The sequence below is a fragment of the Moschus berezovskii genome, chromosome 4, assembly GCF_049115385.1.
Source record: "Moschus berezovskii isolate FMDL1 chromosome 4, NW_MosBer_1.0, whole genome shotgun sequence".
Classification (NCBI taxonomy): domain Eukaryota; kingdom Metazoa; phylum Chordata; class Mammalia; order Artiodactyla; family Moschidae; genus Moschus; species Moschus berezovskii.
The window spans coordinates 106,667,651-106,690,933 of record NC_142463.1 but is presented as its reverse complement, the minus strand read 5'-3'; the positions used below and the strand labels follow the sequence as shown (position 1 = coordinate 106,690,933).

Here is a 23,283-nt window from a genome sequence, read left to right as displayed (position 1 = left end):
ATATGCAGATATGATAGCGTATATAGAAAACCCTATGGACTCCACACAGAAACTACTAGAACTGATACACAAATTCAGTAAGTTAGCAGGATACAAGATTAACATACAGAAATTGGTTGCATTTCTTTACTCCAACAATGAAATATCAGAAAGGGAATGTAAATAAACTATACCTTTAAAAATTTCAATCCCAAATGTAATTAGCCTTCAATTAAAATAAATAAAATTTTTTAAAAATTGCAATCCCAAAAATAAATTGCTTAGGAATAAACCTCACCAAGGAAGTCAAAGATTTCTATGCTGAGAACTATACAACATTAATAAAGGACACTGAAGATGATTCAAAGAAATAGAAGGATATCCCAGCTCTTGGATTGGAAGAATTCATATTGTTAAAATGGCCATACTACTCAAAACAATCTACGGATTTAATGCAATCCCTTTAAAAACATCCATGACATTTTTCACATAACTAGAACAAATAATCCTAAAATTCACACGAAACCACAAAAGATTTAGAATTGGGAAAGCAATCATGAGGAAAAATAACAAAGCTGGAAACATAACCCTCTAAGACTTCAGACAATACTGCAAAACAACACTAATCAAAATTATGTGGTATTAGGACAAAAATAGACATGTGGATTAATGGAACAAAATAGAGAGCCCAGAAATAAACCCACACATCTATGGTCAATTTATCTTGGACAAAGGAGGCAAGAACATACATACAATGGGGAAAAGACAGTCTCTTCAGCAAGTGGTGGTGGGAAAGTTGGAGAGCCACATGTAAATCAATGAAGTTAGAACACATCCTCTCACCATACACAAAAATAAACTCAAAATGGCTTAACTAGTTAAACATAAGACATGACACCATAAAACTAGAAGAGAACATAGGCAGAACATTCTCTGACATAACCATGCCAACATTTTCTTAGGTCAGTCTCCCAATAAAAATAAAAACAAACAAATGGTCATGTCATAACCAGTATAATATTATAAAATAATTAGCCTCCAATAAAAAATTAAAAAAATAAACAAACAAATGGAACCTAATCAAACTTACACACTTTTGCATAGCAAAGTAAACCATATAGAAAATGAAAAGACAACCTATAGAATGGGAGAAAATATTTTCAAATAATGCATTCAGTAAGGGCTTAATTTTCAAAATACACAAACACCTCATTCAACTCAATAAGAAACAAACAAAAACAGCCCAACCCAAAAGTGGGCAGAAGACCTAAACAGGCATTTCTCCAAAGAAATACAGATGGCCAATGAGGACACACAAAAAAATGCTCCACATGGCTAATTATTAGAGACATGCAAATCAAAACTAAAATAAGGTACCACCTCACACCACTCAGAATGGCCATCACTAAAATGTCCTCCAGTAAAAAAGGTTGGAGAGGGTGTGGAGAAAAGGAAACTCTTCTGCACTCTTGGCAGAAATATAAGCTGGTGCAGCCACTGTGGAAAATAGCATGGAAGTGCCTCAGAAAACCAAAAATAGAATTACCATATGATCCAGCAATCCACTCCTGGGTATATATCTGGACAAAACTATAATTCAAAAAGATAAATGTACCCCTATGTTCATAGCAGCACTAGTCACAATACCCAAGACACGGAAAGAACCTAAATGTCCATTGACGGATGAATGGATAAAGAAGATGTGATACACACACACACACACACACACACACACACACAGAGGAATACTGCTCAGCCATAAAAAAAGAACAAAATTAAGCCATTTGCAGCAACATGGATGCAACTAGAGATGATCATACCAAGTGGGGTAAGTCAGAAAGAGAAAGTCAAATACCATATGATGTCACTTATATGTGGAATCTAAAATATAACATAAATGAACCTATCCATGGAACAGATTCACGGACATAGAGAACAGGCTAGCGTTGCCAAAGAGGAGAGGGCTGAGGGAGGTATGGAATGGAAGGCGGGGGTTAGGAGATGTAAGCTTTTATATGCAGAATGGATAAACAACAAAGTCCTACTCTGTAGTCCGGAGAACTATACTCAGTATCCTATGATAAACCATAATGCAAAAAGAAAAAATATATATGTATGTAAAACTAAGTGACTTTGTTATAGAGCAGTAATTTATACAACATTGTAAATCAACTACACTCCAATAAAAGAGGAGGTAATAAAATGCTAACTGAATGAAGATAAAGTCTCAACAGAAACGTACGTCACTGTAACCAGGACCTAGAAACCATAAACATGAACCAATGAAAAATAGATAATTCAACTGCCGAGACAGAAATATAATCTAGAAGCAATAAATAGCAGATTAAATGACACAGAAGAATGAATAAGTGATCCTGAAGATAGCATAATGGAAATCAAATCCAAAGAGGAGACAGAAAGACAAATTAAAAAAAAAAAAAGCACAACTTACAAGACTTATGAGACAACAGAAATCACGCCAGCCTTCACATAATAGGGATTCCAGAAGGAAAAGAAAGAGAAAGGGGGATTGAAAATATATTCGAAGAAATTATGGCTTAAAACTTTTCAAATCTAAGAAGGAAATAGAAATCCAGATACAGGAAACACTGAGGGTCCGTCCCAAACAAGATGAACACAAACAGATTTATACCAAGACATACCATACTTCAAATGGCAAAAATGAAAGGTAACAAGCGGATTCTAAATGCAGCAAGAGAAAAACAAGGAATCAATTAAAATATAATTTCTATAAAGCTATAGCTGATTTCTCTGAAGGAACTTTGCAGGCCAGAAGAAGTGGCATAATATATTCGAAGTCCAGGAAGGGAAAAACCTTCAACCATGGATCCTATACCCAGTAAAATGATCATTTAGTATAGAAGAGAGATAAAGAGTTTCTCAGCCAAGTAAAAACTAAAAGAATTCAGCGAGATTAAACCTACCCCCAAAAGAAATATTAAAGGGTCTTCTCTAAAGAGAAAAGAAACAAGAATCTATAGAAAAGGAACATCTCAGTTGGAAAGGTATACATAAAAGGACTGAAGATCACTTACATAAGCCAGCAGAGATTTTAAAAAACAGTAAAAAAATTGTCAAAGCAATTATAAATACAAATAGCAGTAAGAAGATAAGCATGAAGATGTAAAATAGGACAAAGTCACAAAATGTGGGGAAGGGGATTATAAAAATGTAGATCTTTTAGAATGTGTTTGCACTAGTATGACTTCCAATTTAAAGCAAGCAGATATAAATTATGAGTCAACATACTTGAAAACAAGGGTCAGTGCTTGTTAATGCATATATATGGAATCTAGAAAAATGGTGCTGATGAACCTATTTTCAGAGCAGGAAGAGAGATGCAGATGTAAAGAAAGGACTGTGGACACAGTGGGAGAAGGAGAGGGTGGGCCAAACTGAGAAAGTAGTATTGACATATATACACTGCTATACGTAAAACAGCTAGTGGGAAGCTGCTGTATAACACAGGGAGCCCAGCCTGGTAATCTGGGACAACCTAGATGGATAGGATGAGTGGGGTGGGAGGGAGGTTCAAGAGGGAGAGTATATATGTAGTTATAGCTGATCCACGTTGCTGTATGACAGAAACTAACACAACACTGTAAAGCAGTTATCGTCCAGTTAAAAATAAATTTTTAAAATAAAATTTAAAAAATAAATGATGAAAACCCTATTTTAAAAAGATAGCTGTACCACAATGTTTACCTGAATGTTCACAGAAGCACTATTTACAACAGACAAGACATGAAAACAACCTAAGTGTCCATGGACAGATGAACGGATAAGGAAGATGTGAACTATGTATGTATACAATGGAATATTAGCTGGCCATGAGAAAGAATGAAATATTGCCATTCGCAGCAACAGAGATGAACCTAGAGATTATCATACTGAATGAAGCAGAGAAAGACAATTTTATGATATCATTTACATGTGCAATCTAAAAAATAATACAAGGAATTTATTCACAAAATAGAAACAGTCTTCCATAGGAACAAATTTATGGTTACCAAAGGAGAAATAAGGAGAGAGGTATAAATTAGGAGCTTGGGATTAACAGGCACACAATACTATGTATAAAATAGATAAACAACAAGGATTTACTGTATAGCACAGGGAGCTATATTCAATACTTTGTGGCTTCCCTGGTGGCTCAGAGGTTAAAGCGTCTGCCTCCAATGCGGGAGACCCGGGTTTGATCCCTGGGTCGGGAAGATCCCCTGGAGAAGGAAACGGTAACCCACTCCAGTATTCTTGCCTGGAGAATCCCATGGACAGAGAAGCCTGGTAGGCTACAGTCCAGGGGGTCGCAAAGAGTCGGACAAGACTGAGCGACGGAACGGAACGGAATAATCCATAATGGAAAAGAACCTGAAAAAATATATATATATATATAACTGAATAACTTTGCTGTATACCTGAAACACAATATTGTTTTTCAAAAAAACTGTTAAAATTTAAAAAATATATAAAGAGGTCAGGTGACAAAGAGGTCCTATCCAAACATGGCAGCACAAAGGCAGCTCCTAAAGGAAGAGTCAACCCTAGGGAGTGATTCAGATAACTGCTTTCTTGGTCATCTGGGCTTGGAACCATCTGTGGGTGTGAGGACAAGAAGAGATAACAGCCACGAGGAGGAAATGAAGGACCTGGAAGTGTGTGAGAAGAGAAACGAGCAACAGTGAATGTCTCTAAGGAAAGCAAAGGTGTTTTGAATTATGCTGGAGACAAGAAGGCTGTGATTCTTATCTTCTGGTTTAAATGCAGTCCCTGGAAACACCTTGTAAGCCAGGAAGCCTTATCAGACACCCACATCACATTCGAGTGCTAGCCACAGAGAACAGAATTCAGTAAGTCAGAGTAAATGCTATTTAACTCCTCTCTGAAGGTCTCTGATGAAGGAGACCATCATTCCCAACAGCCCCTTGCAATTTCAGGCTTCCCTGCTCTGATCCTGCAAACACTGTTTCTCAAATCTGAGAATTTCTCCATGCGCAGTGTTGTGTACACAGGAAAAAACATCAAGGCGGCAATATTCCCAGTAACTTTCATTTATGCAGGACTCTATTGAGGTCATTCATCAATCTGTTTCTATTTGAACTGTCCTTGGTGCTTTTCCTCATGGAAAAATGTAAAATTTTACACATTCTTCTTTTAGACTTTACCAATCTTTCACACCCTTTTAAGTGTGAAGACAATTTGAGAATAATACTTTACTTAGCTTCAACTCACTTCCCTGGTGGCTCAGACGGTAAAGAATCTGCCTGCAATGCAGAAGACCCAGGTTTGACCCCTGGGTTGGGAAGATCCCCTGGAGAAGGGAAAGGCAACCCACTCCAGTATTCTTGCCTGAAGAATTCCTTGGACAGAGGAGCCTGGCAGGTTACAGTTCATGGGGTCGCGAAGAGTGGGATATGACTGAGGGACTAACACTTTCACTTTGCTTCAGCTTAAGCTTATGACTAGTCAATTTAGCAAAGGTTTCTTTTTCCCAACTTTATTATTCCTGATATGTCCCATTATAATGTTGACTCAAATTCCCCCCTTGGCAACACACTGGGTTTTATGTAACCTGCAGCCAGTTTGGGCATGCCTATTTCCCTATTTCATCCTCTGCTAACTGTAGTTTTTAAGTTTCTATGAGAATTAGACTCTGTATGTGTAACTAATGAATTTTATTACAATTCCATAGGATCTCTTTCCTACTTGTCAGAGGCATCTTAATATTTCATATGTATCTCCTTAAGTACAAGTAGTAAACCTGACGTTACTTTTATCTAACTTGGGAAAATCAGTATATTCAGTGGAGAGGATGCGAGGGCAGTTTCTATGCAACATTGCTGGATCTACCTGGGTTGGCACATACCAGGAACCTGTGGCTGTGTTTCTCAGATGTACATGGGGAAATGTAAGCCAGGATCAGAGGTGAAAAGGATATATATCACACAGGCACAAGAATGTTTAGAGCCACAGCAGCTTGAGTCAGGAAGAGAGATGTGGGCAAAAAAAAACAGAGTCATCTTCTAACCTACATTATCCCATGATTTGTGAGCCCAAAATATGGGAAGTTCTCTGATATATGTGTGTCACTATAACTCTGCTGGGATTGGCTAGGCTGGTGGTTTCACAAGGGTGACAATGGCCACAATATCCAAGCGTTCCACTAAGCACTTATGACTAGTGAAGTGAAGGAAGGAGTGAGCAAATTGCTCTCAATGCTGGGACCCCACGTCTGATTACATTTCAATTCAGTTCATTCAGTTCAGTCGCTCAGTCATGGCTGACTCTTTGTGACCCCATGGACTGCAGCACGCCAGGCCTCCCTGTCCATCACCAGCTCCCGGCGTTGACTCAAACTCAAGTCCATTGAGTTGGTGATGCCATCCAACCATCTCAACTTCTATCGTCCTATTCTCCTCCCACCTTCAGTCTCTCCCAGCATCAGCATCATTTCAAATGAGTCTAGGGGGTACATCAAAGGTTGTATCTTGTCAGCCTGCTTATTTACGTGCAGAGGACAGCATATAAAATACAAAACTGGGTATGCAGATGACACCATCCTTATGGCAGGAAGCAGAAAAAGTGAGAGTGAAAAAAGTTGGCTTAAAACTCAACATGCAAAAGACAAAAATCATGGTATCTGGTCCCCAAACTTTCTGACAGATAGATGGTGGAAACAAGGGAAACAGTGACAGACTTTCTTTACTTGGGCACCAAAGTCACTACAGATGGTGACTACAGCCATGCACTTAAAAGACTCTTGCTCCTTGGAAGAAAAGCTACTACAAAGCTAGACAGCATATTAGAAAGCAGAGACATTAATTTGCCAACAAACATCCCTCTAGTCAAAGCTATAGTTTTGGGTCATGTATGGATGTGAGTTGAATCATAAAGAAGAACAGTTGCTCAGTACTGTGCAACTCTGCGATGCCATGGACTGTAGCCTACCAGGCTCCTCCTCCTCCAGGCAAGGGTACTGGAGTGGGTTGCCATTTCCTTCTCCAGAGGATCTTCCTGACTTGGGGAATCAAACCCAGGTCTCCTGCATTGCAGGCAGACACTTTACCCTCTGAGCCACCAGGGAAGCCCAAAGAAGGCTGAGCGCCAAAGAATTGATGCTTTTCGAACTGTAGTGTTGGAGAAGACTCTTGAGAGTCTCTTGGACTGCAAGATCCAACCAGTCAATCCGAAAGGAAATCAGTCCTGAATATTCATTGGAAGGACTGATGGTGAAGCTGAATCTCCAATACTTTGGCCACCTGATGCGAAGAGCCAACTCACTAGAAAAGACCCTGATGCTGGGAAAGGTTGAAGGCAAGAGAAGAGGACGAGGTGGTTGGATGGCATTACCAATTCGGTGGACATAACTTTGAGTAAGGTCTGGGAGATGGTGAAGGGCGGGGAAGCCTGGCGTTCTGCAGTCCATGGGGTCGAAAAGAGTCGGACATGACAGAGCGGCTGAACAGCAAAACAAAGCCATACTTTCCACCGCTCAACGCTTACAGAATTTGGCACCTTTGAACAGTCCTGTTATTGCTGTAAACCGTTCTTTGTGCCTAACTTACTTGGGCGCGCAGTTCCTCCACCGGCATGGTGCAATGGTTTGGGAAGGCGGATCCCTGGCTTCTGGTCGCGCTCCGACCAGAGCAAACGCCGCGTCCCCCGCCACGAAGCCGGCGGTGGCCCGCAATTCTACCCTTGGACCTGGGGTACCAGGCATGGGACAGCCCACGAAGTCCCAAGGGCTCTGCTGAGGAAGTTCAGAGTTCCCAGGGCAGCGGGAAGAGGACAGTTACAAACAGGGAAGGGACCTTTTTTTTTTTTTTCCTGTTGGGAATTTTACCTCAGGGCAGAAAACTAGAGATACAAGCAGAAAAGGAGCACTTGGGAGAGGCCTGAAAGCCCCCACCCGTCGCTCACCGGAATGGGTCTCCTCTGTGTCCAAGGCTGGAGAGACCGCCGCCGGCGGCCAGTCAGGCGCCCCCTGGCGTCGCGAGGACGCAGCTCGCGGCGGAGGGACGAGCGCGGGGAGGGAGGGAGGTCCTGGGCCCGCGCGGCTGCGAGCCACAAGGCTCAGCTGCAGGAGAGCGAGCCGGCCGTGCGCTGAATCGTGATCCGAGTTAGCGTCTCGGTGGGACCTTTCCCTCTCGGCCGCGCGCAGGGTGTTTTGCTGGCGCAGCCGGAACTCAGCCTCCTCCTGAAAGCGAGCTGCGCCCCAGATGCGCGCTGAGTGGACCTACTCTCCCGCCCGGCGCCCAACCCGGCCTGCTCTCGGGACCAGAACGTCTGGGTCCCGCGAACTAGGCCCTGGGCCCGCGTGCTCGGCAGCCTCCCCCTCAGCAGGCGAGGTCCGAAGCATGCTGCTCTGAGAGGCGCAGGTCCGTGGACCAAGGGGAGGTGGGGGCCGAGCCCGGGCGTCCCCGCAGGACCCTGCGGCTCTGCCGCTCACTGGGCATCGGAGGCCCGGCCCCGCCGCCAAAGGGCGCAGCTACCGAAGCGCTGCCATCCCCTGTCGGGTCGCCCTGGGTCTCGGGGTAAAAGGCAGCAGCTGCGCCCACTGAGTCCTGCCCCACGAGGGGGCTTCGGACCGCGTGTCTTGTCCCTGTGAATAATGGTCCGGGGCTGTGATGTCACTGACCAGCCAGGGTTACAGCTTTCCGGGCGGGGTTCCAGACCTGAATAGGGAGTACTATATTTTATTCAGGTGCCCTATTATTCGCAGTTTTGAATGACCCTATTTCCGTTTATTTCAGAACTTCTCGCTCCTAAGTCTCCTTTGGACACGAAAAGCCGCTGTTAGGCTAAGACTTGAACCTTGACTCCAGGAAATCTTGACCTTTGAACCCAAACTCAGCCAGAAAGAGGAGTCTGGGCCGTGTATTCCAGCGTCTGAGATCAGGGGTCGGTCACCCATGCCTTTGAGACACTTGCAGATCTTTTAGTCGGGGCCAGAATAGTGAATATAGTCTATTTAGTTGATTTGAGTTGGAAACAGCATTCACTTTTTTATCATTATAAAAATGATTTTTTTAATGTCACTTCTAGACGTTGGAAACACAATGTAACTTTTGTGGAACAACCATATGGATGAGAACTATTAAACAGAATAATTTGTATGTACCCTGGAACAGTGACAAAATTAAAAAGAAACTGTTTTCCTTAATTGTGTTATTATTGGCATTGTTGGTATTTATTCTTATTCCAAATGATGTGGGGGAAAGCAAAGGAGATTGTATGAAATCTTGTATTTCTATTACTCTCAGTGTCCTTACAAACAAAAATACTGGTATATGGAAAAGAGTCAGATGAAAGATAAACATTCAATAAAGCCTGAATTTCTGGATTTGAATATATACATTCATACAAAGATGAGTATGCATTTCCTAGCTCTGTCCACTGGAAACACCTAGAAATACACCAAATCCAGTAAGCATCTTAAGGTTACAATTTGATTTGGGAATAACATTTTGCACAAAAGGAAACCAGGGATCCTTAGAAAAATGACTGAGTCCAGGTCAGGGCAGCAAATATTCAGGATCAAAGAGAGCACTTTGTCATAGTGTTATCAAGAAAGTTCTCAAATACAATCAGAAACTTTTCAAAAGAACTGAGGAGCCAGCTTACAGTCACTTTCACTGCCAAGAGAGAGAATTTGAGTATTGGTAAGAGCTATACTGCAATGAATTGAAATACTGCACTGTGTTTGAAATTTTGAACTCATATGAGCACATGGGGAAAAAAAGAAACAAACGAATTGGTGACCACAGAGGATGCTTGGGGCATTGCTCACTAAGCTGCAGTTCTCTTTACAGAGGGTACCACTGAGTAACTAAACAGTATTTAGTATTTAGGAGAAGTTTCTTTTTATGCAAGTATTGCAGTTAAATACTACATGATGATGCAATATCACCATTTAGTGCCACATAATCAGTAAATGGATTGAGAGGTCTTGAACTAAAAGGACTGGTAATACAATTTGAAGCAACACTCAGGACTTGATGTCCTCCTCATCAGAGAGTGCACACCACCTCTGAAGGGTCTGCCAGGACTGCAAGCTTGACTCTCATCAGTCTCCGTATCTACAGGTCCAGAGCAGGGACCACTAGACCTATGACTGCTGAATAGTTACAAAGGAACGGGACTGAGGACCTGGATTTTCATGTATAATTCATGTGATTGTAACCTTAAAAGTTGGAGACATGCACAATATTTTCCTATTAAACACAACTTTAAAACATTGCTGGGATTATATTTCCTTTGTGTGTGTGCTCAGTCGCTCAGTTTTATCCAATTCTTTTGGGTCCATGGATCATATCCCGCCGGGCTCCTCTGTCCATGGCATTTCTCAGGTTAGAATACTGTAGTGGGTTGCCATTTCCTATTCCAGAGGATCTTCTTGACCCAGGGATCGAATCCGCATTTCTTGTGTCTCCTGCATTGGCAGGCGAGTTCTTGGGAAGCCCCATGTTTCCTTTAAGGTGTATATAGCTTTATCAGCTATGTAGAAGATTATATTTGCATTATCGTGCTCTTATACTTTTTAGTTGTCAATGTGGTTACTAGAAAATTTTAAACTACATGTGACTTGCATTTTCCTTACATTACAGCACTGCTGTATATTCTACCACCGAAAAGGAAGTATGAAGGACAGAAACACAATTAAAGTACACCCTAGTATACAGTTTAGACTGTGGGAATGCTACAGAAAAACCAACTCAGTTTCTCCAACAAGTGAATGATTTAAAGGGAAAAAGAAGGACAGCAATAGACCAAGAGAGATGGAGAGCGAGGGAGAGAGAATGCAAGGAAGGAAGGAAGGAAGAAGAAATTGAAGGAAAGCATACATGTAAGAGTCCTTTTACTGTGTGGATCACAATAAACTGTGGAACATTCTGAAAGAGATGGGAATCCCAGACCACCTGACCTGCCTCTTGAGAAACCTGTGTGCAGGTCAGGAAGCAACAGTCAGAACTGGACATGGAACAACAGACTGGTTCCAAATAGGAAAAGGAGTACGTCAAGGCTGTATACTGTCACCCTGCTTATTTTACTTATATGCAGAGTACATCATGAGGAATCCTGGCTGGAAGAAGCACAAGCTGGAATCAAGATTACTGGGAGAAATATCAATAACCTCAGATATGCAGATGACACCACCCTTATGGCAGAAAGTGAAGAGGAACTCAAAAGCCTCTTGATGAAAGTGAAAGAGGAGAGTGAAAAGGTTGGCTTGAAGCTCAACATTCAGAAAAACGAAGATCATGGCATCTGGTCCCATCACTTCATGGGAAATAGATGGGGAAACTGTCAGACTTTATTTTTTCGGCTCCAAAATCACTGTGGATGCTGACTGCAGCCATGAAATTAAAAGACGCTTACTCCTTGGAAGGAAAGTTATGACCAACCTAGATAGCATATTTGCCAACAAAGGTCCGTCTAGTCAAGGCTATGGTTTTTCCAGTGGTCATGTATGGATGTGAGAGTTGGACTGTGAAGAAAGCTGATCACCGAAGAATTGATCCTTTAGAACTGTGGTGCTGGAGAAGACTCTTGAGAGTCCCTTGGACTGCAAGGAGATCCAACCAGTCCATTCTAAAGGAGATCAATCCTGGGTGTTCATTGGAAGGATTGATGCTAAAGTTGAAACTCCAATACTTTGGCCACCTCATGCAATGAGTTGACTTACTGGAAAAGACTCTGATGCTTGGAGGGATTGGGGGCGGGAGGAGACGGGGACGACAGAGAATGAGATGGCTGGATGGCATCCCAGACTCGATGGACATGAGTTTGAGTGAACTCCGGGAGTTGGTGATGGACAGGGAGCCTGGCGTGCTGTGATTCACGGGGTCGCAAAGAGTCGAACACGACTGAGCAACTGAACTGAACTGATAATGTAAGAGACTTAAATGCATTACCTTAGCGATTACAGTTCGTGGATTCTATTTGGATCCAAAAGAGAAGACTAACTTAGAAACGATAATGGCGGAGGGGGAGGGGGCTTCCCAGGTTAGCAATTTGCCTAGCAATTCAGAGGACACAGGTTTGATCCCTGGTCCAGGAAGGTCCCACATGCTGTGCGGCAACTAAGCCCACAAGCCGCAACCGCTGAGTGCATGGGCAGCAACTACTGACGCCGAGAAACCAGCAAACCACAGGAGAGGAGCTCCCGGTCTCCACAACTGGAGAAGCCCTGTGCGAAGCTGCGAAGGCCCAGGGCAGCCATAAATAAATCAATTAATTAAAAAAAACAAACCCTATGTGATCAAAAGAGCTGAAAAAAATGCTGCAATTTTAAAAATGGAAAATTTGAATAGTCTTTTATGATAGTAAAGATTTTGAATTAATTTATGATTATAATGCTGTGATGATAATACTTTCAAAGAGTTCTCATTGAGGGGAAACATGCTGACATAATTATAAATGAAACATGATATCTGAGATTTTGTTTAAAAAAAATAGCAAAAGGTAAGTGCATGGATTGTAGTAAGACAAGTTCAACCATAAGCTGGTAATTGTAGACCATGCCTGACAAGATGGGAGTGTTCTGTTCTGTCTACTTTTGTGTACTATTGAAATCTCGGATTTGAAAAAGAATGATAGGAGAACACAGGTCCACCTAGAATAAGAGCAGCTGAACCTCTCAAACAATTCTGAGGGCTAGGAGAACAGAGAGAGTCAAGGACACCATTCAAAACCCAAACAACCAGGGATCGGAGAACACTGTGGAAGTGACTTGGTTAGTATTCAGCTAGGTCTGGGAGCCACACCGCAGCAGAGGGATCAACAAAGGCCCTGCCTATAGAGGAGCGCACAGCAGGGAGGGAGTACTCCAGACAGAACTCAGGTAGAATAACTCACGGAAAGAGCGTGTGGATAAACTCAGAGGATGTCTGAGACATGGCTGGCTCTAGCTCTGGTGACTGGGGAATTGACAGGAAGGGGTTCAGTGCAGAGCACCGAGGGTGACAATCTTGAGGAGGCACAGTTACTGGGATCAGGTGAGACCGAGCTGAAGGGAGCATCCTTTGGACACTTGTGGTGACGAAAAAGAATGGTGCAACTGGCAGAAATTAAAGGTCCTACTGGAAGAAATAGAATCCCCAACTCAAGAGACACACCATGCCTTTCCCCCAAGTCTTAGCTCTGCTACAGTAATTGCACAAAACAGACCTAGAATAAAGAAATCAAGTAAGCCACTCAAAGCACTAATCCCTTCTGACCTGGGACAACTGACTCTCATTCAGGTAAACCTAGTCATGTGAAAATGAAAACTATATAGCAGACATTTCTTCCAAGGTGACAGAAGAAAAAAGTGTAAATTGAGAGTCAACAATTGCAGCAAATGAAAAGATTGCCTCAGAATTAATCAAAAAACATTGGGGAATGTAAAATGGCATCCATATTTTGAATTGTTCTGAACAAAGCAGTTGTAGATACATACACATGGAAAAAACTTCAATATTTTACATAAGAAATACACAACACGAGATAGAAGTAGACAGGAAAGAAGAAATGAGAAATTGGAATTGACAGAGATAAAAAAAAGTTGAGGCTAAAGAAGATTCTCTGGAAAAGAAAATGCTAAATGACAAGGTACATAGAGAACATATTTATCCAAACTTATAAGGGATGTTGCATTAAAAATGAAAGCATCGAACAGAATAGAAATGAACAAAAGACAGTGAGAAAGGATCAGAAAGAAAGTCATAGAGGCCTAGGGGAAGTAGACCTGGAATGGTCAGCTCTAAGACTATTCAAGGCGAGCCGAAAGCCATTTTTTAAAAAAGAAAAAATGTCCTGAAGCTCCAGACCACCCTTTGCCTCAGTGAAGAAAAATCAATTTACATTCTACATCTCAATAGAACATACAAAGTAACACATTATTTTTTAAAAAAATAATCAATAGAACTCATTGTGGACAAGTTCTATATATTTAGCCAAGGTGTCTGTACTGTATGAAAGCAACATAAAACAAGATCAAATATATCAAACTTAAGGAGTCCTCAGTCCATCATGAGAAATCTTTAAAGATGAACTCTGCTCATCAAGAATTGACAGGAAACTATGAGTTATGTACATCTGGTCATCACTGAATATATGGGATTGTAGATTTAAACCACTGTGTCGTGGGCCCTGCTCTGGGGGCAGCCTAGGAACACCCTCAAACTTCTGCAGGGAGGCTGCTAGTACTCCCAGAGTGGGACAGCCATCCTGTGCCACCAGGGGGTCAAAAGGACCCAGTGGGCCCCTCCTCTAGCTCCTACATCTACCCTACCATGTAGCACATTAACAAAAATAGGTAAGAAAAATATAGTATATAAAGGGTATACATTTGATTGGGTTGAAATAATACAATAAGGTAGGTAAAGACAAAAGAAAAAGCAGAATAATGTCCTCCAGCATCACAGTAGTAAAAAGTTGAAGTTGATAGATAACATTTGAAACATATACTTCGAATATTAGAATTGTGACAAAATACTAAAGGACTAACTAAAAGACTAACGTGTCAAAACTTTTAGTGCACTAACTAGCTATCCAGGCCTTCCAAAATACCCAGCAAAAGACACACACACACAAATATGCATACACAAAGAAAATAAAATAACAGAGAAAGAAACCCAGAAGATACAATCTACTACAAATGGGAAACATAGATAAAAAGATGTGAGAGGAGTTTAAGATACAAACTGAACAGGAGAAACAAAGGGGCTTCCCTGGTAGCTCCGCTGGTAAAGAATCTGCCTGCGATTCAGGAGACCCCGGATCGATTCCTGGTTTTGTAGGATTCCCTGGAGAAGGGATAGGATACCCACTCCAGTATTCTTGGGCTTCCCTGGTGGAATCCACCTGCAATGGTGACACCTGGGTTCGATCCCTGGGTTGGAAAGATCCTCTGAAGTACAGCATGGCAACCCATTCCAGTATTCTTCCCTGGAGAATCCCCATGGACACAGGAGTCTGGTGGGCTGCAGTCCATGGGGTTGAAAAGAGTCAGACACAACTGGCAACTAAGCACAGCACAGCACATGAGAAACAAGAGTATTTATGTTATAAAAAATCATGTTAATAATGGATTGTGGATGGGGGAGGGGTGGGAAGGTTGTTCAAGAAGGAGGGGACATAGTTATATTTATGTTTGATTCCCACTGTAGTGTGGCAGAAACCAGCACTACCTTGGAAAACAGTTATCCTCCAACTAAAAATAAATGCAAGAAAATCATGGATTATAACACTGAATTTTAAAAAAGCACAAGTCTGCAGTGAAACACAAAAATAGTTTTAATTATATGTTAGGGGTATGGATTGTCTTTTCCACAGCACAAAGCTGGCAATACCACACATATAATTGACACACATCAGGGATCAATAAAGGGTGGTAACATTTTTACAGAAAGAGCACCATAGAATACAATATTGATACACCCTCAAATACCACTAATCAAATTGCTCATTACACACACAAAAGCCTGTCTTTTCAAGAACAGATCTTATAAGCCTCTGCATAACAGTGTTCAATGCTGAAATAATAACAGTGGGGACAGGTAAAGTGGACACTCTTAGCCTCCAAACAGGCTGCACTCGGAATCACACAGCATTCACTAGACGGTGTTCTTGGCAAAAAGGGTTCACCGGAATTTAATCATGAGGCAATGATCAGACGGCTGCAAAATGGAGACCTTTCAGTAGACAACTGACCTGTCCTCTGCAAAGAAGTCAATGTCACGACCGTCAAAGACAACTACAAGAAGGTGAGGAGATGTTTGATGTTCCGAAGGACTAAAGAGATAAAGCAACATGATCTTTTTAGTCCTTTGGGACCTAAAACATCTCTTCTCCTTTTTGTTGTCTTTTTGGTGCAAACATCAACCGTTTGAAGAAAGACAGGCCAGTTGTCTAGTTCAAAGGTCTCAATTCTGCAGTTATCTGATATCTACCTCAATATTAAACACAGGATAAACACTTTCAGCAAGAACAATGCGCAGTAAATGCTGTCTGCTTTGAGCACAGTCCATCTGGTGGCAAAGAATGACCGGGTTGATATGCTGTCTTCTTCCAATTGTTCCCATGCTGGTGTGTGGAGGACGACTATTTAGAGGAGCAGCATTAAGGTCTTTCCAAACTGTGTGTCCATCAAAGCACTGATCACCTTACTGAGGATTACATTCGGAGGCTGATGACCGGGATTACTCGCATCAATTCTGTCCCTTGGAGTGTGGACAGTGGTTGTTGGTTGGGATGTTCATTCTCAGGAAAGGATCCCTCCAGTGTTGCTGAGGTTTAAATTGAGTTGCTGTTGTAGATTCTTTTTCATCAAATGGAAAAGGTAATTTTATAGTGTGGTTTCTTAAATCGACAATATCTTATTTTAGTTCCTAAAGTAATTGATATCTGTGAAAGAGAGAGAGAAGAAACGTGAGTCTTCGTTAGGCCCTGCTGAGCCTGAAGGGATGGCCACATGGTGACTGGGGCCAGGGGCAGACAGAGCTCCTGTTGACAGGACGAGCTGAAGGGAGAGCCACAGGTTGGCTGAAGAGGAAAGTGAGATCCATGATTGAGAAGGAATACCTCCTTAAACTTTCATCGAGCCTGTGGTGCAGCATCTGAGGAACCCTGTCCTCACCCCACCTGTGCTTGGTGATATCTCAGCTCAGAGCTGCTTCAGAGTCTTAACTGGATCCCCACCACTCAATCCTCAACAGTCATTGGACTCTTGAATCCCCTTCATCTGTATGCTTTCCCACACATTCAGGGATGGACGTGCTGGGCATCCCTCATACACAGTTAGAAACAGACAGCTATGGGAGCAGAGGATCCTCAATTGAGAAAGACACCCTCTTCTACCTCTTCATCCCTGCCTTCTCAGGAGAAGCAGGGTCCTGGAGAGTCCTGGATATGAGCACCAATAGGGACCTCAGAATGTATCTAAGTCCACTTCCATAATTTACAGAGGAGGAGCTATGTTTTCAAGGGTCTAAGACCACATGACTTGTTACTGAGAGCCCGAGCCACAGGCCCTTCCTATATATTTGCAGGAAGGGAGAGGAGGAGAGGAAAGCTCCAATCTGGAGGAGTCAACAGTTAATAGAGGCTGTTCGGTCATCCTCCTGAACAGGAATAAGGCATTCCAGGGAAATCCTGCTCCGAAGAGACTGAGGGATGAATGGAAAGAGGGGAAACTCAAAATAAAATTCGCAAAAAGAGAGTAGGGAGTTTAACTTTGTGTCAAGCCATTTGCATCCCATGGACACCAAAATGTTATGAAGGTTATTTCATGCTGAATCCGCCTTAAGGCATTTCGAGGAATATCGTTGACATCTCAACAAATAAAACTCTGAAGTGAAAGAGCGTTCAGTTTAGTTATATTAAAATCTCATCACCTTTTTCTCAAACTTTTCTCAAAGTAAGATTCTCTACTAGTATTTTAAGCTACTGTATAGAAAAAAATCCACAACAACATTTATTTCTGCTTTCTTGACTAGGCCAAAGCGTTTGACTGTGTGGATCACAACAAACTATGGAAAATTCTTAAAGAGATGGAAATAACAGACCACCTTTCCTGCCTCATGAAAAACCTGTATGCAGATCAAGAAGCAGCATTAGAACTGGACATGGAACACGGACTGGTTCCAAATTGAGAAAGGAGTATGTCAAGGCTTTATATTGTCACCTTGATTCTTTAACTTTTATCCACAGTACATCATGCGAAATGCTGGGCTGGATGAAGCACAGCTGGAATCAAGATTGCCAAGGGAAATATCAATAAGCTGAGATATGCAGATGACACCACCCTTACAGCAGAAAGCGAAGAGGAACTAATGAGCCTCTTGATGAAAGTGAAGGAAGACGGAAAAGGGTGACTTATAACTATGCATTCAAAAGAACGAAGATCATGGCATCCGGTCCCATCACTTCATGGCGAATAGATGGGGAAACAGTGGCTGACTTTATTTTTCTGGGCTCCAAAATCACTGCAGATGGTGACAGCAGCCATGAAATTAAAAGATGCTTACTCCTTGGAAGAAAAGTTATGATAAACTGAGACAGCAGTTTTCTTCTGGTCATCTTCTGTTTCAGGACACTTAAGCCTTTAATCTTGTTACAGACTGGACGCTCATGTGTGCTTGCTGTGGAGCCCTCACCTTCCAGCTTGGGAGGGTTCTTCACTCTGATGGAAGCATCCAGCTCTGAAGATAAAACCACAGCCAACAGGATCCATTGTTATTCATGATTTACAAAGACTCACTCCTTCACCCAAGAAGGACATCAGGTACAGAAAGTGTCCAGGAACCAGAAAGGCCATCTGAAAGCCCATGGGTAGGTGAAGACAATGGAGATATTTTTATATTTTCTTTTCTGCTGATCTTCCTTATACTTCCCAGTATTGTTAAGTGTGCCACAGGGCAAACAAGTTTCCAAGTGCCATAAATGAGCAAGAAAAATAAAATGGCTGACAACAAAAAATTCCTAGGTAGAAAAGACAAAGGCAAGAAACTCCTACAAGATGCAGTTTGTACTGGTGGGAGGGAAGAGATGAAGCAAAGTCAAAGCTGAAGGAAAACCTCATGACAGAAAAGAAATGGGGAAGTCTAAATTGGAAAACTTTTAAATGTGCATCAATATGCACTTCATATATATCTAAACAGGCTACATATGATATTTATACATAATTTAAATCAGGCATACACGATATGATAAAAATGGAAGAAACCTCACAAGTGAGTGTGTTTGTGATGGAATAAATGAATGAAGGATTTGAGCTATTGAATGGATCGTTCTATTGGTTTCCTGATGAGCTGAATTTGGACAAGAAAATAGAAAAATAAGAATGAGCAAGAAGCTCATTTGGTGACAGGAACTAGGAGACAAGGGGTGGGGGCCAGGGGGAGTCACAGTGTGACGGGGTGTGAACATAAAGGGCATTAAAACTACCCTTTGCTGCAAAATCCGCCGTGAGGCCTGGATTTATGTTCAGGTCTCCATGGAAGGTGAGCAGGAAACAGAGCGACTGAGCCAGTGGAGTTCAGTCTTGGCTGAGAATGTGGGAGGCCGAGCACAAGAAAAGGAGAGACAAGAGGGAAGAGAAGACAATAAACACAAGACCTGGTGGCTCTTGTCCCGCTCCGCATCCCTGCCCTCCCTGAGCACTTTCCATGAGACTCTCCACGCTGCCACAGGGGCTCCTTCTCATCTCAGCGCCACCTGAGGACCTGGGTCTCTCCTCATTCCTCAGATGAGGCCACGGCCTGAGGGAAGAGCGCCAGGCAGCGCCAGGCTCCAGAGGAGGATGTTGAGAGCAAAGGAGGGAAGGCTGAACACGTCCCAGATGAAATGGATGTGAGGGTCTGAAAGCTCTTTTAAGGAAATTTGAGCAGAGGTGGACTCGGAGGAGATGAAAACTAGGAGACAGACATGGAGATGAGTGGAGAGAATGAATTTAATGGAGGGTCATAAAAGAGACTGGCGGGTGCGCTTCAAGAATGAGGGTAGCGCGTTCTTTTAAAATGAGGGGAAACTGAGGAAAGGAAACTGGATGTGAAGAGCAAACATGAGACTGAGTTGCAGGGCCAGTGTTGACACTCCTATGGAATGTTGCGGATACCCGCTAACTGAGAGCACCCAACGGGAGTAAATTGCCTTGATGACAGACGGTGAAAGGAGAGGAAAATACTGGCCAAGCTACTTTCTGAGGAAGCAGGGGAAGATGGGGTCCAGAGAAAGTGGAGACCATAGAGCTTATGCTGCCGTAGAGGAAACAACCATTGTGCAATCATTTGGTAAGTGTTAAAGCACCAGAAAGACACAGTGCTTAGATATTATATATTCCTAGTGGGGATCAAACAAATTTTAGTGAATCAGAGGCCCTGGACGTTATATTGTTTAAGATTCCCACCAATATGCAAAGGAGATAGAATTTTTCAAGAGTTCGGATGAGGCACGAGAGAGGCAAATACCTAGGAAGATAAATAACTCGGCTCAGGTAAACAGGCAGGAATTTGCAGAACCAGAGCCTGAGGATGAGCTGGTCCTAAGTCCCAGGCTCTTGGTCACCTCACTCTGTCAGAGTGCCACAGGTTTCAACTGGGCTGACCGCGGGCGTGGGAAAGGCACTCTGCCTCCTCCACCCACAGCTTTGTGATGACCAGCACATGGACCAGAGCTTTCTAATCCCCTTTTCTTTCTTACCTAGAAAGAGTGGTCCTTGGTTTCCAGAATCAGGGTTGGAGGTAAAGCCCCAGTTGGTGGAGGAAAGACCCAGCATGGCTTTGCTGTCACCACAGTCGAAATGCTGGTCCAGCTGCCACTGCAGACAATCGGTCACGTGGGTGCTTTTCTGAAGCTGTGCCTGTGAAGTTGGCACCTCTGACCCTGGGAAACTCACAGGTCCCTGGTGACAGTCCTCCCAGGTGTCACCTGAAAGTAAAGTGGGCTCAGTGGGACTAATGGAAGCTTTTTCTTGCTAAGCCCTCCCAGACACCCATTTCTGCTGTCCTAGCCCAAGAGTGAAACCGACCAATAACCCAGACAGCAAAGGCAGAGATCATTGTGAAGATGTCATATTTATGGCTGTGACTGGGGCGCTGAGAAGGCAGGTGCTGGGCTGCAATTTCTTGAAATGAGAGTTCACCCACTTGAGTCTAGAGGGTTTGGGTGACACAGGAGGTCAAGCCTCTTATTCTGTTCTTAGCCTTAGTCTTGGAGCCTAGAGAGAAGGTTCTCGACAAGCCTCTAGGCATGGGGGAGAAAGAGTTCTTGATATCTACCCACAGGAATAAAGAACAGGAAGAGGTATATGGCCTGAAGGCTTCAGGTACCACCAGATTTGAGCTGAGAAAATACAGTACATTCCAGACCCTTCTCAACTTCCTTGCTTGAAATTTTGTCTATCCTTCCGCTCACCCGTGCCAAAAGCACTTCTCTCAGTCTGGTGTACCCTTCATATTTCCATCAAGCGAAGTTCATTAATCGTTAATCATCATATTTTAGGACACTTAATCAGATATGATGATAATTCACATTGGGCTGAAGGGAAAATCCCTGTACAATATTTGGTGGTTGAAAGAACTGTCAAAACTATGTATCCCCTTATTCTCCAATGTTATTTTGAATCAATGTCTAGCATTGTTTTTCATTATCGCTGTGTAATTTCATCATCTAATTTTATTTGTCTTTTCTTGAGAATGGGTTTTATTAAACCTATGCTTTGAATATTCTTTGCAGTGACAGAATATAAAATAACCAAACATTGTATCAAACATCAACAATACTGCCAAATATTGTTAGTGTGGGGAAAAGCCTCCAATGGAAGATCAAGTTGTAATTTAAAAATCAAGTGTTTCTTTTGTTTCTGCAGGGTTTCTCCTTGTACAGAGAGGATGGGGTAGACCTGACTACCTTACCCACATGGCTGCATAACAGCTATCCACACTGTCCTCAGGTTATCATGAGAATCAGGACACAGGATGGATCCCTGTATACTTTAGATATTCTATTCATTCATCTCAATCCATCTGTGGGGATTTGGCCTTTCCTGGCCCATTGTGAACAATGGACTCCCACGACTGGGCCAAATCACACACGCAAACCATCTCAGAAACATATCTGAGACACATGGCTGAGCCTCACTCATCCTCTTCACAGGAACCCACACCCGGCTGTCAGTGTTTCTGAGATAGAGCTCCAAAGTTTTAATGGCTTCAGCACAGCCAAACTCAAGGTCTACCTGGACCTGTCGGGATAGCAGGTGACCTGAGGGCAGGAGATGGGGAGAGGCGTGAACTCTCACCCTGGCTGATTCTCCAGAGAGAGCCCCGTGGAGCTGTGGCTCCACCTGGAGGGGCTGGAGGAGCCGCTGGCTCTGTTCTCAGGACAGAGTGCACAGAGGCATCTGGAGCTGGCAGATCTGAGTGAGGGACAAAGGGGTTCTCCGCAGCCCTCTGGCAACTTTCTGCTGAAGATTAAGATAGTTGCAAATCATTTGGTTCAGGGCAAAGAGGAAAAGGTGGGCAACGTCTTCTCTCAGTCACTGATGGTCCGACCGCTGAGAGGAGACGCCACAGCCTGAGCCAGGGAGTCAGGCCCAGGAGAGGCCAGTGTCCCACTTGCTGGTGGCCAGGAGTCTGGGGAAGTGAAGGGACCCGCTGAGCCTCAGTGCCCTGGGCTCCACTGTGAGACACCACACTACCTGAGAGGGCGTTTGGAGGGCTGAAGGACTTACAGTGCACTTGAAGCTCGCCTAGGAAGGAGCACGGCACACAAACAAGAGTTCCCTTCCAGGTAGGTGATCTACAGTGATCCAGAGAAAGCCTCTGCTTTTTGATCCTCAGGGAAGAATGGGAAACAACAAAGAAACCGCTTCCAATGTAAAAGGTACCAATTGACTGACGGTCAACATTTATATGCCCAATATCATTTAAAAAGACGACAGATATACTCTGATACATAATGAGATTTCTTTTCGTTTATCAAGATGATCTTATGAATCAAATTCCTAACAATAAAATGCTTCTGCTAAAGAAAAAGTAAAAAAAAATAATAGTCCAAAAGGATTTCATAATAGATTTTAATCTCCAAAACAACCTATCACTGCTACCAAAGGGGACCTGCCTCATAAAGTACTTCCATACCACAATCAGATACACAGGTTATCGATAGTTTCCATGAAATTATACCACTGAGATTCCAAAAAACATTAAAACTACAACCCACACATGGAAGACTCCTTTCTGCTGCATTAAGGATGAGGCACAAGGGTGTTTCTAGACGATGGAAAAACAAGAGACTGATATTTGGCTTCATGGAAATTACAGGGCATAGGCAGATTTTATGTTCAGGATCTAGTACCTAAATGCTTCAGAGGGAGGTAGGCAGCCCACGGGCAAGAGTCCGGAGCTGGGGAACAATATAACATGCCTTACAAACATGCAGCAGATTGCAATCATGAATGCAACGCCAGAGAGCTTGCCAGAGACTACTCAAAGAATAAAATTAGCAACAAAATTTCACGAATATAAGGATTCTTTTCTTCATAAAAAGAGCTCTGTTACACTAACTCCTGCAGGTGAGACACTGGTCACTGAGATTCTGCCCTTATCCCTCCCCTGTCCCTCTCTGGTCTGATTTGATACCACAAGTCTGTGCTGATGAGATGAGTTCAGGTGACAGAGGGCAGCCTGGAGCAAGAAGAATGCAAAGGCTCGTGATGCCTTCCAAAAATTAAAACTGAGAACATACTTCTAATCAACCTGAGCCTAGGTCCTGTCTGGGAGTACTCACCGTTTACGT

At 42.9% G+C, this 23,283-nt stretch overlaps 1 protein-coding gene across 1 annotated transcript in view; it reads right to left on the bottom strand.

Moving 5' to 3' along the window:
• Window positions 1–23,283, bottom strand: part of LOC148778181 (NBPF family member NBPF4-like) — a 52,158-nt gene that overhangs the window by 1,200 nt on the left and 27,675 nt on the right. The window contains exons 12-16 of the mRNA XM_088835012.1: window positions 20,185–20,412; window positions 18,012–18,185; window positions 8,406–8,602; window positions 7,921–8,197; window positions 7,566–7,750 (exon numbers count right to left, since the gene is read on the bottom strand). Of these exons, the coding sequence (XP_088691138.1) occupies window positions 7,566–7,750; window positions 7,921–8,197; window positions 8,406–8,602; window positions 18,012–18,185; window positions 20,185–20,412 (1,061 nt within the window). The remainder of the gene's footprint in view (window positions 1–7,565; window positions 7,751–7,920; window positions 8,198–8,405; window positions 8,603–18,011; window positions 18,186–20,184; window positions 20,413–23,283) is intronic.